At 42.4% G+C, this 15,346-nt stretch overlaps 1 protein-coding gene across 1 annotated transcript; it reads left to right on the top strand.

The window, feature by feature from the left end:
* The first annotated feature begins 343 nt into the window (after window positions 1-343).
* Window positions 344-9,815, top strand: BCAS2 (BCAS2 pre-mRNA processing factor). Its single transcript, XM_072137661.1, has 7 exons — window positions 344-519; window positions 3,410-3,502; window positions 4,924-4,994; window positions 5,455-5,616; window positions 5,703-5,753; window positions 6,891-6,971; window positions 9,372-9,815. The coding sequence occupies exons 1-7, from the start codon at window positions 427-429 to the stop codon at window positions 9,490-9,492; spliced, it is 672 nt and encodes a 223-aa protein (XP_071993762.1). The 5' UTR covers window positions 344-426; the 3' UTR covers window positions 9,493-9,815.
* Window positions 9,816-15,346: the final 5,531 nt, after the last annotated feature.

The raw sequence follows: 15,346 nt of genomic DNA, 5'->3' as shown, positions 1-15,346 counted from the left end.
TCATTCAGCATTATTCATCTATTCGTTTAATTATTGTATCCCCTTTCTGTCTGGACAGAAGTTCTGATCTAACTAGCGGCTTCCTCGGATACGATCATGTCACTACTATTTCCAGGGGACACCACCACATCCTTTGCCGCCCCCACATCTAGACATTGTGGCAATTTATAACATAAACAATTCAGTCTGTATGTGACTGTAGAATATTTTGTATATACAGTCCTCTATATAATGTACAGTCTCAGGGCTGATTGCACAGAGCTCACTCACTTCCAACCGCGGTAAGTCACGTGATAGAACAACTCGCAGCTGACCAATCAACGAGCAGCTCTGGCATTCTCTACAGCGGGACACAGGTAATGAGTAGGACAGACTACGTCATCAGGCAGCGCGCGTGCGCTCTCCAGTCTTCTGCCGGGCGACAAGATGGCGGGGACCAGTCTGGTTGCTGGAGATGTGGTTGTGGATGCGTTGCCGTATTTTGACCAAGGATACGACGCCGCCGGAGTGCGGGAGGCGGTGAGTGCTCTGTGCAGATGTCCCGTAATGTTACACGTGGGGTGTCTGGTAACTTGCTCTGCGTGTATGCGGTGAGGGCAGTGATGTCCAGACGCGTGTGAATGGTGCCAGACAGGATGTCCGTGTGCCCGGTGTAGTTGTAGTCTGGAGCCTGAAATCTCCACGTGACCCACTGTCCAGGATAGAAGACACTATGTGACATTGTCATCTAATCTTCACTGTAGATGAAAAATATGTTTACCTGCCTTAACCCCTTCCTGCCAATTCCCTGTCCATACTTTGCGTTTTTCATTCCCCTCCTTGAAAAACCCATCACTATTTTGTCCCCATCTATAGAGCTGCCTGAGGGCTTGTTTTGTACGTAACAAATTCTATCTTTTCTTAAATTTTTTGTTCTCAACCTTCATTTTTCCATGTTTGAGGGCTTATTTTCTGCTTAGCAAATTTTACTTCTCAATGCGATTATTATTCCACGCTGTGTACTGGGAAGCTGGAAAAAACGCATTTGTGCAGGCTCAGTTTTTATGACTTTCAACTGATACTTCTACCTTTATTATTTAGTCCGGTATGATCACGTTGATACCAAATTTATATAGGTTTTATTGTGTTTTAATACATTTTCAAAAATTAAAACAAAGTGCTCAAAAAAGAGAATGAAATCCTCTGACGTTAATAAATTTTCATAATTTGGTGTCCAGAGGTGTATAAGATGTCATTTTTTGCGAAACAAGCTGTAAAAATATAGCCCGTCTATGTGGCACAACTAATTTTTTTTTTTTTGTGCGTTAACATACTTGGGATGTATCTAATATGTCCTGGCTACTTAGAGCCGTAACTTTGGATTGGTGGTACATACCTAGATAGAATTCCCGCTTTCATATGATACCAGTGTGGTGTTTCTAGGTGGCAGAGAATCGGAGATATTCACTGTTAAAATGGAATTTGGGTTTGTGGACCCACTCCCGACTGTCACAGTTAACCCTGTACCAACGTGTGATGTACTCTTATGTCACACGTCGGCTCCCACCGCCTCCAGCAAAGCTGCTGGAGGCATTTAAATCCTGACGGCGCAAGGGCCGTCCCCTTTATAGTCATTGGGCAGTGGCGATTGGTTACTATGACAGCCTTGAAGAGTATCTCATTTTAACTCAATTATTGCAACACACGATTTCCACATTGATTCTACCATATACTGCCATAATACAGGGGATTTTACACATCTATTCCAATCAGACAACCTAGAGTTAAAATACCCTAGGCAGTGGTGGCAAACCTATGGCACGGGTGCCAGAGGTGGCACTCGGAGCCATTTCTGTGGGCACTCAGACCATCACCTCAGGACAGAGTTCACCAAATAGGACCAAATCCACCAAGTCCCAGGCAACTTAAAAGATGATTCTAGGTAACACTGTTCAAAGTTGTAGTCACCTGAAGTGTACCCCTCATCTAGCAGCTACAGCTTGTAAATAAAATATATACATCTTTAGCTTAACATGGGGTAGGGGCAACATTAACTAATGTTTATAGTCTCTCGTACCCAGGACCACCGGAGAGCACATATTCTCCTACAGCTAAAACAAAATTTATTAGTGAACAGTACTATCATGTTTTTTAATATTTCTTGAATTCTGAAAAGAAATATGAAATGCTCCCAAAAATCAACTATTAGATTCCTGCCTTCTCCCCTGCATTACAAGATCAGCTCAGGCACTTCCTGCTGAAGTGTGTGTGTGTGTGTGTGTGTAAAATGGCAATCTCTCCGGAAATTGCCCCCCCCCCCCAAAAAAAAAAAACACCTTTTGATTACATGTTTTAGAGTTTTTTTTTTATTTCCACGTTATATTATTTTTTGTTATGAAGTGCATAAAGTTAATCCCTGACATATACTCAGAAGATTCCTCATAGGTGAATATCTTTGAGTATTGTTGTATGCATTTATTTATATCATCATGGGTTTTTGAGTCAGACCTTCATATTCCCGGAATACCCCTTTAAGAATTAAAATGCTACTGGCCCTTTAATCAGTCCGTTAATTTCCTCCGCGCGGTCCGTTGCAGAGCATACAAAGGACACAAGATGGCCGCCGGTCACATGTCCATATCACATGTCCTGCACCTGCCTGGGCAGGTCATGTGATCACCTATATGTTTGGCTGTAGTCGGTTGGTTGCAGTGCATCCAGTATGGCCAGTGTTGTGGTGATGGCAGTTACACATCATTACTTTTAAGGGCTAATCCTCACGTCCCCGCGCTGTTTTGTGAACTTATATTATAGCTTTATGCTAATTTTGTTATGTGCCTACTGGGGCGTGGAGTAGCCGCAGCTACTCCATGCCCTAGTAGCCACTTTACCCCTCTTACCCACAATCTTCGGCGCGCAGCTGCAAGGAGCTGCGCGCCGAAGATTGTGGGTAGGAGGGGGAAAGTGGCTACTGGGGTGTGGAGTAGCCGCGCTGTGTAGCCACAGCTGCGGCTACTCCACGCCCCAGTAGCCGCATAACAAAATTAGCATAAAGCTATAATATAAGTTCACAAAACAGCGCGGGGACGTGAGGATTAGCCCTTAAAAGGGTTATCCTCACGTCCTATTGATCCACCTACCACCCGATCTACCTTTATAGGTAATTCGTGGTGGTAGGTTCCTTTTAAATAGTTTTATCTAGATTACCTTTAATTGTATAAAATACTAGTAAACTCTTGGTAATTGGTCGCTGTTGGTGTTGTGGTGCTCTTTGCAGGTTTTTGAGATGGCAAGGTTTTTATTATAAGATGGGTATGGTGAACCTGTTGTACATGCATGTACGTAACAGGAAAATGGGCAATAAAAGCTCAATAACATTTAATGCAGTTTTGTTATCAGATTTGATATTTTCTTTTGCCCTTATATTTAGGCCGCTGCCCTGGTGGAAGAGGAAACGAGACGTTATCGTCCAACCAAAAATTACCTGAGCTATTTACCTACTCCTGATTACAGCGCTTTTGAGGTATGGATCTAGAGCAGTGCTTTTTCAGTACTTAAAGCCATACTCATACATTTCTTCAATTAGATGTAATTAAAAGAAATTTACCTGTGTGAAGATGATCTGCCATAAATGTAGCCATACTGTCCTTTGATACCACCACCGCTGCTGGAGGGATTGTACAAAGAAACAAATAGTTTTTACAAATGAAATGGGCGGGAGTTACTGGCTGTCCCACAGCCGTCACGTGGAATGACTGCTGAATCCAGGTGGTGGGGCAGGACTCAATAATGCATGTCTGACCACTGCTGGAAGAGTGAAGGGGTGGTTGTATCCAAGGAAAACTATCTCCTGACTATGACTACATTTATGGAAAATTATCTTCTCCCAGGTACAAGTAGAAAATTCCTCTTTTTTTGCAACTGGTAGCAAAATATGACACCACACACAGCGCCATACATTGAAGTAGGAATTTTTTGTACAGGAGGCTTTAATTTGTTGTGAAGAAAACAAGCCATCACAAAGCTCTTTACATGGAAAAAAAATGCTACAGGTTTTCGAAGGTGGGGAGTGCAAAAATCAAAAAGGGCCTGGTGGTTAGTGGGTTAATGAGTTGTTGTGATCTAACACAACTGAGTGCATTTTGCTGGAAGCTCTGTGTCCTACCGTGCCTGAACTAATTTTTGGGGGTAGGAGGTCAAAATATTGATGGTGTATCCTGAAAATATATTGATTAATAGACAATCTCAACTAACTAAAATAAATGGTGTTTTCACAAGCAGCTCTACTTCTCTAACAGTCGCAGTGGTGTCACTTCTTGTTGTCTTCCAGCTTGTTACCAGTGATTCTAGAGTTTCCTTGCTGTCCAGTAAATAGGGGATTTGTTATCCAAGCCCTGGTTAGACAGTAGACGAACTCTGATGTGTATCCCAATTATTATTATTTTAACTGAGTTGTACAATCATTAAGGGTTCACATACAAAACTACAATGATCAGAGAACATGTGGAAGGAGGACCCTGCCCAGGAGGGCTCACACTCTATATTTTTATAGATTGTAAGTAGGAAATCCTCTTGTATGATGTCCACATAACCCTCCACGAAGGTTGTGCTGATATTTAGTGCAGGGGGAAAAGTTTACAGATCACAATGGAGGTAGGTAACACGTGCCTGCTTTGAACAAAGATGGAAATCCTTGGATGGTAATTTAGAGGTGACATGTTCAGCAGTTGTTGATTTCAGTGGTACAATAATAGTGAGGGGTGGGTTATCTTATCATAGAGAACCCATATCAAACCATTACCTTTTGCCTAGGGAAGTGGCTTTTTTTATATACACAGGGGAGGTTTGCAGCATTCCCTGGGCTACACTTGATGGTTTTCTTATTTCAATTTCATCTTTAAAATTCATCTGAAATCTTGGGTTTTTTTTTTTTCATCTTTCCAGACCGAAATAATGAGGAATGAGTTTGAGAGACTAGCTGCTCGCCAGCCGCTTGAGCTTCTAAGCATGAAGAGGTGAGTCCTAGGGGTTTTCTGTCAGACTTTGCATTTTACAGGGAACCTGTCATCGGGAGATATTTCTGGCTTCCCCATAGGGGATAGTGTGCACATTGCCAAAGTGTCTTTATAATTAAACTGGCCTTTTCCAATAAACAGAAAAGTTAGATGAAAGTTTACCTTTCTCTCTTCCGAGCTGTGTCCCTAGTCCCATGGGAGTGGCCAGGAAGGAGTGGTATTCTCCTCCCCCCACGCTCGGGGAAACTGCTCCCTCATGCGTCTATTACAAGTAGACATTTTTCTTTGCATCTGCTTCTTCCTTCTTGTTTTTGCTGGACAAAATGACCAGTTATAAGCAGACCCTCTTTTTGGCATTGTACGTTAAAGATTCTGTTTTTTTTTTTTTTTTTTTTTTTACATTACATTAAAGGTATAATTGGTCTTTTAATTTGATGGAGATTTTCTTGTGCTTTCTTAGATATGAATTACCTGCGCCTTCATCTGGTCAGAGGAATGATATAACTGCATGGCAGGAGTGCGTCAACAATTCAATGGCTCAGCTGGAGCACCAGGCTGTTCGTATAGAGAATCTGGAGATCATGTCTCAGCATGGCTGTAATGCCTGGAGAGTCTATAATGAGTGAGTTGAACTGGTAATAGTCAATGTTGCATTCGAGGATGCTTACAATTGAAGCTTCATTAACCCTCTCATCTTTTCTTTTTTAGGAATCTAGTTCATATGATTGAATCTGCACAGAAGGATCTTCAGAAATTAAGGTATTTACTTTGTTTATATGTACAAAATAACGGACTTTGTATAGCATACTCTGGAATTGCAGGATAAAGAGATCTGGATTATTCAGTCTTCTACCATATCAACTGGTCACGGTGTAATGAGCACACAGTGTCTCACCGCACTGTGACAGAGCCAGGCGGCTGCTCTGCTTTCTATAGAGGGGTTAGGGGTGAGGAGCGTCAATCCCTACTACCTTCTCCATACAGCGGTGTGCTTCGCCCTGGTTAGCACACAACCATTTGGATGAGGCTTTAGCACACTAGTTTTCTGTCTTACGGAATCTGACTAAAGTTGCAGTTTTGCACCACATTCAAACGGCTATAATCTCCTGAACCCTGGCACCTAGAAACACAATCTGGTTGTCATAATGAGGGGGATTTCACTATTACTCTTCAAAGTTGAAGTAAAATTTTTAGATTTTTATATACAGTGTTCTAGTTCTGACTGTATATTTTAGAGTGGATATCTCCCTTAGTCATGTGAAGCATCCATACACAATATAGTGTATTTATAGCATATTAAAGGGGAGAGTCTCTTGTGTAATATGACACAATTGTATTTCTCAGTGCCAGTGTTCAGACTGAGAAGTGTACATGTACCCTCTGCATTTGTATCTGAACTTGAGGGAAATTGGGATGGAATAATGCTATAGATATTTATAACCTATTTGGTAAAAGTTTTATACAGTTTTACTACTTGAAAAAATTTGTTTAATATTAATAAAACTAAGTAAAAATTATTCTGATATGTAAAGCTTTTCCAAGGATAATGGCATTTAAAGAACTGCAAAAATTGACCTCGGACAGGAAGGGGTTATGTATCTTACCTGCTTGTCTACATTTCGCTGTGTCTAAGGTTTTTTTAAGAGGATGGTGACAATTGCTGTCGTTCGTAGTGGTTTTTTTCTGTGGAAATTCCTTTTCCGCATCGCTTGTAGCCTGGAAGCATATGCTCTTATTAAACCTTATACACAACAAATGCCACTGAATGCATTTTGTGTAGGTAAGAGATAGTAACTGCAGTGCCTGCCTTCTAGACAGATTACAGATTGCTTCTTCATCCAGATATTCTATGAAACTTTGTTTTATTATTCTTTATATAAATCTTGTTTTGTTCAGAAAACGCATTCAGGACATGAATTGGCAAAGAAAAAACTCACAACTTACATCTGGAGCCAAGCTGAGAGAGATGGAGTCAACGTAAGTTAATTGTGCATATTGTCATCAGAGCTGTGTTCCTATGTGTCTTGTTAATTTTCCCACACCAGGACGTTATTTCATTTGGTCCATGTCACAATAGATGCACTAAATTAAAGATTGTTTTACTACTTTAACAAATTGACCTATTTTGCAGAATGCTCATAGGTTTATGTGTTGTCCTATTCTGAAAGCTATATTTTTTTAATTACTCAATCAAAAGAGCATTATGGGGGTAATTACAGGATAAGATGTTTTCGTTGGAACTATTTTGGGGTATATCTGACTTCATAGTACATTTAGCGCTGGATTGTAGCAGTGTATTGTCTTAAACTGATGGTTTGCTTATTAGAACCAGCTTTGGACTGGGCCTAATAGACCTCTGTACATGGCAGACATGATGATGCGTGGGGCCAGGGTGTGGGAGCCATGCTCCCTCTGTCTGGCTCCTTGGCTGCCACAATCAATCTTGTTGAGGGGTTACACTGCCCGGCATAAAGATCTCTGTGTAGGGCAGATGCAGCAGGGACCAGGCTGTGTATACTAGGCGGTCTCCTGTTGCTGAGTGGCTCAGACTCTCAAGGTTTCAACCATATTGGGAAAAGTATGCTCATCCTAATGCGGTAAGTCACCGCTAATTAGGATGAGTATAGTCGTCCTCTGTCAGCAACGTGTTAGTAGCAATATCCTTCAAGATGACCTTTCACCAATTTCAAAATGCTGAGTTACATAGATCATCTGAATTCCCTTTACCCCTAATCTATTTGTTTTTTTTCTCTGTCCTATACCCAAGTCTTTAAGTGTATTATCTTTACTTCCGAAGGCAATGTGTCTGTGTCAAATTAAAATAAACTTATAGCATAGATAATACACATCACTCAACATTAATAACACCTGTTGCTCAAGTAGGTTAAAACAACCATATAATATTAAAGAGCCTTGGCAATCCGTAAGATATACAATTTATAGTTGTATTTTTTTATTCAAGTGAATGTGGAACAGCAAACTAAACAATTAATGTTACAGAATGGCGGGTATGTCCGCTAGAGAGAGCACAGCTTTCTGCTTTCCACTTGCACCATAGCGCACACAACCCTTCTAATCCTGCTATACTGTAGTATGACAGTACATGGTAGGATCAATCAGACAACCTAGGGTTAAAGTACCCTAAGGAGTCAGAAAAAATAGTAAAAAGTTTAAAAAAAAATAAAACTAAAAAATTCCGATCTTTAAAAAATGTAATAAATTTAATAAAAAGTGATGAAAAAGGCCGTACAGTCCTTGAAATGGTAGTATTCAAAAGTCGTAATCAAAATTACACACACACACAGCTCCGTACCCCAAGTATGAAAAAGTTATTAGCACAAGATGGCAAAATGAAGATTTTTTTTTTTTTTTTTTTTTTTGTACAGGAGGTTTTACATTTTTGTACATGTATGAAAACCTATATAAATTTGGTATCCCCATGATCGCACCAACCCCAAGAATAAAGTAGACATGTAATTTTTGGGTACACGGTGAAAGCCATTAAATCCAAGCCCACAAGAAAATGGTGAAAATACGTTTAACCATTTTCACTGGCCGACGCATACTATGATGCGCCGCTGATGATGTCATAGTATGCCGCGGCCGGGAGACCGAAGACAGAAGAAGAGCGCATCGGGGCCGCCGGAGGGTGAGTATATAAGTTTTGTTTTTTCGGGGGCAGGCTGGGCTGGCTCTATACTACAGGGGGGCAGGCTGGGCTGGCTCTATACTACAGGGGGGCAGGCTGGGCTGGCTCTATACTACAGGGGGGCAGGCTGGGCTGGCTCTATACTACAGGGGGGCAGGCTGGGCTGGCTCTATACTACAGGGGGGCAGGCTGGGCTGGCTTTCCCAGTTTTTGATGGTAAAATTAGGGGTCTCGGCTTATACTAGAGTATATACAGTAAATAAAGTGCAATTTGTTATGCAGAAAACAATCCCTCACGCAGCTCTTTAACCCCTTAACAACAAGTCTCTTGATATTAAAATGGGCACTGCCTCTTTGGCTAGTATCGGCTAATTCACTTGAGGGGGCTGGATGATTTGAATAATGTCGCGACTCCAATGATTACTAGAAGAAGGGTCTTATCCAATGCGAATAGAGGAGTTGTGCAGTCTTTCCCACTATTGAGGAGACTGGTAGAGATCCCTGTTCTTGGAAGTGAATGGAGCAATAGCCAGTAATGAGAACCGCTGCTTCAAGCTCTTGGGCATTCCTATTCTTTTAATGGGCGAGGGTTCTTCAAAAAGGGAATAAGTGTTGTTAGAAGGGAAACGCCTTTAATGATCCTCAATATAATATGTAAGTATTTAGTCTTCTGCCGGTGCAAATACAGGACTTCACTTATAATTTTTTTTATTTTTTCCTCAATGTAGGTGGGTATCCCTTGTGAGCAAGAACTATGAGATTGAACGTGCAATTGTGCAGCTTGAGAATGAAATCAATCAGCTGAAGCAAAGGGATGGAGAGAACAAAGAAAACATTGAGAATTATTAGCTATGTGGATGACTGATGCAACCTTTACACTTCACCTATTTCTCCGGTTCATCTGTTTGCCAGAAAGATTTAAGCCCATTGTAGACTATGGACTGTGCATCTCTGTGGGCTTATATCTGTGCAAGATCAGTCATCCAATTTTTCCTAGTTTTTCTAGTGATTGTCTCATAAATGTCACTTCAGAAATTTCTGTAAATGTCCTTTATTTTTGGACTTGTCAAAAACGTTCCTGCACTTTGGTTTAGTGTCAACAGGTGCAGCATGCATTTATTTTGTTACTTTTTAATGTAATATGAATAAAAATATTTTTTGTGTGTAAAATCTGTATGACTTCCAGGCAGGTTTACTCCATTTTGTGTGAATTAAGTTTATTATCCCGCAATTCTTGCTTATTTTCCCCTTCGCAACGACAGAGGGTCCACCCCAGGGAAAGGAAACCTGATCATTAAAGAATGCTCCCCCTCAACAGCCCCAGTGGTTTTCTGTCTCTAAAGAGGACCTGAATGGCGGTCACGGTGAAAGGGAAGTGCCAACTGTTGCCGGTCTGATAGTGGATGCTGGAAGCTTCTGTGTAACACTGGTCTGGGGACGTGAATTCCAAAAATAAACTGTGTGGCATCTCTTGTGAGGGCAGGACCCTGTTTGGACAGAACCTAGGGAATCTGCTAGATGGGAAAAGATAAAGGGTTCCCCTTTACCTATAGTACACACAGCTACACCTACACACACACCTACACACACACCTACACACACCTTTTTAGACTTTTTTCCTTCCCAGCTGAGAAGGGCCATAATGTCCACAAGACAAGCAGGGCAGTTGGGGGTACTGTCATTCAAAGCTCCTTACCTGCAGGTACTACCTGACAGAATTATCTTAAGTATTAATCTGCATTTCTCTCCAATGTGCTTTTGAAACTTCATCAATCTCAAGGGGTGATTATTCCATCTTTTTGTGACAGCCCCAAGACTGACATTGCCATAAATTAGAAGTCAGAAGATGTGCCCTGAAGTACATAGAAAAGACAATGGCCTTTACAAAAATTGGGTAATTTTGTTCATGTAGTTTACTGGGGCCAAAGCCTCTTTATCTACCATCTCTGCCTGGAAGAGACAGCCATTTTCCTGGCTTACAAGTCCTTGGGAAGTCCTGTTGTAAGTCCCCCTGGGGCCCATCCCGGGCTGAATTCAGAAATTTCTCAATTGCTCAGATATGTAGGGCCACTAGCCTGCCTTCTCCGCACACATGTTCTTTAAACATTACCAGTTGGCTGTGGGAGGGTGCTGATGATTTGACTTTCGAAAGGTCCATTCCTGAGTGCTTTTTCTCAGGTGGTGTTGTCACGGTGAAGGGGAAAACTGTTACTTGCTGGTAACATTGTTTGAGCCACAACAGCACCAGAAATTTCCTACCCTTGTGTGCTGCTACTTGGTAAAGATGTTCACAGGTGAAGCAAGTTTTAAAAAATTCTGAATATTTATTTAAAGGGTAAATTATAATGTTAACTAAACATCCTTTTCAAGTCTCTGTAAACCTCTGGTAGGGAGGAGTATTATCAGGTTTCCTGTCTTTGGGGCAGACCCTCTCTCGGGTGGTGCTGTCATGGCTCAAGGAAATAATGTTACCGGTAAGTAACCACTGTTTTCCCCTCACCACGACAGCACCTAACCGGAGTGAGGGGACCGCCCCCAGGGACAGGAGACCCAGCACTTTAAAGGCGCAGCCCCACCCTTACCCTTTAGTGGTTTCCTCTCCCTGACGGGGACCCATGGAACCTCTGTGAGGTTCCTACGTGTGGCAAAAAGGGGAATGGGAGTCCCAGGGTGGCGGTAGAGAGATACCTCGGCAGGGTGTATCCAGAGTGCTGCGCATTGCAGCTGAGGTTTGGAGGGGCTCTGGAGTGTCCTCCGGCATCGAGCAGGGGGATGCATGGGAGGAGCGGCTGCCTGGCCGGCACTGCATAGTAATGGCTACGTGCTAAGTCTCTGCCCCACTTCCGGCTGACGTCAGAAGGCGGCAGATTTAAATTTGAGATCCCACACAGGAGTCTCTGTGTGTGTTCTACACCTGAAGCTGGCCACAGGATCTGTTCAGCTCCAGTCTGCTGTCCCCATAAAAGACAGATTTCTCTCCACCAAATTGAAATGAGTTTTGATGAAGGTGGTAGAAATTCGGTGGACACCACTACCGTAATTGCAGATAGTGGGATAGTCCGCTGAGACATGAGTGTGGCCTTACCAAGCCTTTAAACTGGTTCTGATGGTCTCTTATGTGATTATATATCTATATATGGCTTTGTTTGAGTTAATGCGCACTTTTATACAACCCATAGTTCTCCAGTCATTTCCAAAGTGTCGGATGATTCAGACTCAGGGGAGCTGTCGTCAGATTCTGTAAAGGCAGATAAGACGGGCAGACCTTTGTTTCCAGTGGAGGATACTGACCATTTAATAAAATTGGTCAGGGCGACAATGTATTTGGAGGACGAGAAAGAGGAATGTTCTGTGACAGATGTCATGTTCCAGGGATTAGGGAAATGGAAGAAGAGGTTGTACCCCATTCATGAAAACATCTCGCTTATCAAAGCAGAGGAAGAAACTGGAGAAAAAGATCCTTTTCATAGCCCTGGGGAAAAAAAGAAGTATCCCTTTACTGAGGATACAGTCAAGGTGCCCAAAGTGGACCTAGCCATTTCACAGGTCTCCAAGGAGGCGGCTCTTCCAGTGGAGGATACTGGGATACTGAAGGACCCCATGGACAAGAAGGCGGACAGTTTTCTGCTGCGTTCCTGGGAGGCGGCCACTTGTGTCTCAAGATAACTTATGATGGGGCTCACACAGCTGGAAGAAAAGATTAAGACAGGCGCTCAAAAATGTCACTACAGCACAAAAAGCCTCAGCCTTCTTAGCGGACGCATCAGTCGATGCACTTCGGTTGTCAGCAAGGTTATCAAACTTGGCCAGAAGAGCTTTATGGCTGAAGAATTGGTCAGGGAACTTTACATCAAAAAGTCATTTATGCAGTATCCCTTGTGAAGGAGTGTTCCTTTTTGGATCCACGCTGGATAAAATTTTTAGAAAAGGCGATGGGCAAAAAAAAAAGGATTCCCAAGCACGAGGCCACAGGGGAAGAACTTTACGTCTCCAAGAGCTTCATGTTTTCACGCCCCTCTGACTCCAGCAAACACCCCTCTCAGCAATTACTCCAGAATGGTTCCCCTTCAGGAGCTAGGCACAGGGTTTTATACAACCCTTTTCTTCATAAAGAAACCAGATGGTTCCCTTGAACCATTATAAACCTGAAGCCTCTAAATCTTTACCAACAGGTTCAAGATGGAGTCCATAAAATCGACTGTGAATCTGCTTTTTCAAGACTGTTACATGGCATCTATAGATCTGGCAGATGCTTACTACTACGTTCCTAAATATCCCAGCTGCCAAAGGTACCTGAGAGTAACGGTAATGATAGAGGGCATTCTAGCGCATCTGCAGTTCAGGGCCCTACTCTTTGGGATGGCTATAGTCCAAGGGTATTCACAAAACTAATATCAGAAATGGCAGCCTATGTAAGAAGGCATCATGGAATCTTTGTGCCATATCTGGACGATTTTCTCCTAGTAGGAAGATCTATTGAAGAACTAAGTCCAGATAAATCTAGTTGGGATCTTACACCGTCTGGGGTGGATGGCGAATCTAAAAAAATTGTACCTCACACTCCCAAGGTCGGAGATATTTCTAGGAATCCGTCCGGATTCATATTGCCAGAAGTCTTTTCATCCTCCCGAAAAGGTTTTGAAGATAAGAACCTCAGTGGGGGATTTATGCAGTGAAGAGTCTCCTACGATAAGGTCGGCAATGAGAACTCTGGGCCTGTTCACAGCAGCCATACCAGCAGTGCCTTGGGGGATGTTCCATGTAAAGGTCTGGAACCGGGCAGATCAAGTAGAGAGGAAAGACATCTGTCCATAGTGACGGACGCAAGTGCCTGGGGATAGGGAGCTCAGATAAAAGAGCTTCTGTACCAGGGGGCATGGAACAAGGAGGCTCAGAGGACGGCCTTGAATTACAGGGAATTAAGAGCCATCCTGGAGGCATCAGAGAGTCTTTACCAGTAGTTCAAGGAACAGATCTGTAGATTATGTCGGACAATGTGACGGCAGTATCTTTCATAAATCACCAGGGGGGGAACCAAGAGTGGACCTCTGATGGGCCTGACAGATCACATCTTCAAACTGCACATAAGAGGAAAGGAAAATCTGAAGGCAGACTTCATTACCTCCTGTGGCAGGGAGAATGGTCCTATCACAAGGATGTCTTTCCCAAGAATCAAGACTTTGGGGGAAGGCCAGCGATAGACCCATTTGCCACCAGGAAAAACAGACAGGTCAAGAAGTTCTGTTCGCTAGACCTGACGGATCACCCAACAAGCCTAGATGCCTTCTCAATAAAATGAGACTCCAGCCTCTCATATGCTTTTCTCCTCTATCATTACCTTCCAAGAGTTCTGAGGAAGATAAGACAAGACCAGGCCACAGACATTCTGATAGCCCACTTCTGTCCCAGGAGGGCATAGTTCTCGATACTCAGAGGGCTTTCAGTGTTGGATCCTTGGATCTTCCCAGAGGGGCAATATCTTCTCTCTCAGGGGCCAGTATTCCACCCGCAGATAATGAGAAGTCCATCTGACAGCCTGGAATTTGAAAGGCGCATTCAGAAGACATGGTTCTTTTCTTCTGGATCTATTGAGATATGTGCTTAAACACAACTATTTCGTTTTTGACCATTGTTTTTACAAGCAAATTTCTGGTACGGCAATGGATGCATTGTGCGCGCCTTCCTATGCCAACCTTTTTTTGGGGTGGTGGGTGGGCAAGCACGTGTACCCATCACATTACTATAAACAACATATAAAGAGTTGGGATCATTTTATAGATGACATCCTATTGTTATGGGACGGACCCCTGGATTTATGTCAGGAATTCATAGCCAAATTAAACCGCAAAATAACCAAGAAAGGTAGTCTGATTACAGATCTATATTGGAAGAATACTATAACCAACAGTTTCCTTCACTACAACAGCTTCCACCGTGGACACTTGAGAAAGGCATCCCTGTGGGACAGTTCATCCGGGTTAGGCGTAATTGTACACAGCAAGAAGATTTTTGCAGAAATGCATTAGAACTGACTGGAAGATTCCTCAAGAGAGGCTATCCGAAGAAGGTAGTCTCTAAAGTCTACCTTAGAGCCCGTGGTTCTCAGAAAGAAAATCTCCTTATTCCAAGAGACAAAACAAAAGAAGTTCGATTGGGCATTGTGACCACTTTCAATAATTAGTGGTCTGACATCCGTGAAATCCTGTCACAAAATTGGAACATCTTAAGAGCAGAACCACGGCTGACAACTTTGGTCTCGGAGAAACCAACCCTGATAGTAAGACGTGCTAAAAATCTCAATGAAAACTTCTTAAACAGTCACTTTTCACGCCCAACCCGGACTCTAGGTAGAGGCACGAGACTGGGATATGCATGTGGCAATTGTGGCAAGATTCTTATTTTATTCTATTTGCGTAGCTTTCATATCTGGTCTTGCCGACTTTGGATGAAATGGTTATGAAATAATATCCATCATATTTATTTATTGGTGTACATAATTTATTTCTAGACCTATATTTTTTTTCGCTCACAGCATCATATCTTAGCTGTCATTGCACTTGGCCGTGTTGATATTGGATGAATTTCTTGTGGAATAAACACTAAAATATACTAATTTTATTTCATACAGTCTTCTTTAGACTTTTTTCTTACTTGTACTTTTGTCATGTGTATTTGTTTTCTATGAATGTAATGTAGATTTATA

Source organism: Engystomops pustulosus, chromosome 2 (assembly GCF_040894005.1).
Source record: "Engystomops pustulosus chromosome 2, aEngPut4.maternal, whole genome shotgun sequence".
NCBI classification, from domain to species: domain Eukaryota; kingdom Metazoa; phylum Chordata; class Amphibia; order Anura; family Leptodactylidae; genus Engystomops; species Engystomops pustulosus.
This window is presented reverse-complemented; position numbering and strand designations above follow the sequence as displayed.

What these genes read in the sequence shown, in the direction of transcription:
- BCAS2 (XM_072137661.1), top strand. Translation starts at nt 427, where the DNA reads ATGGCGGGGACCAGTCTGGTTGCTGGAGATGTGGTTGTGGATGCGTTG. An exon ending in CTGATTACAGCGCTTTTGAG is followed by an intron (nt 3,503 to 4,923) that starts GTATGGATCTAG and finishes TCATCTTTCCAG; the next exon opens with ACCGAAATAATGAGGAATGA. An exon ending in CTGAGAGAGATGGAGTCAAC is followed by an intron (nt 6,972 to 9,371) that starts GTAAGTTAATTG and finishes TCCTCAATGTAG; the next exon opens with GTGGGTATCCCTTGTGAGCA.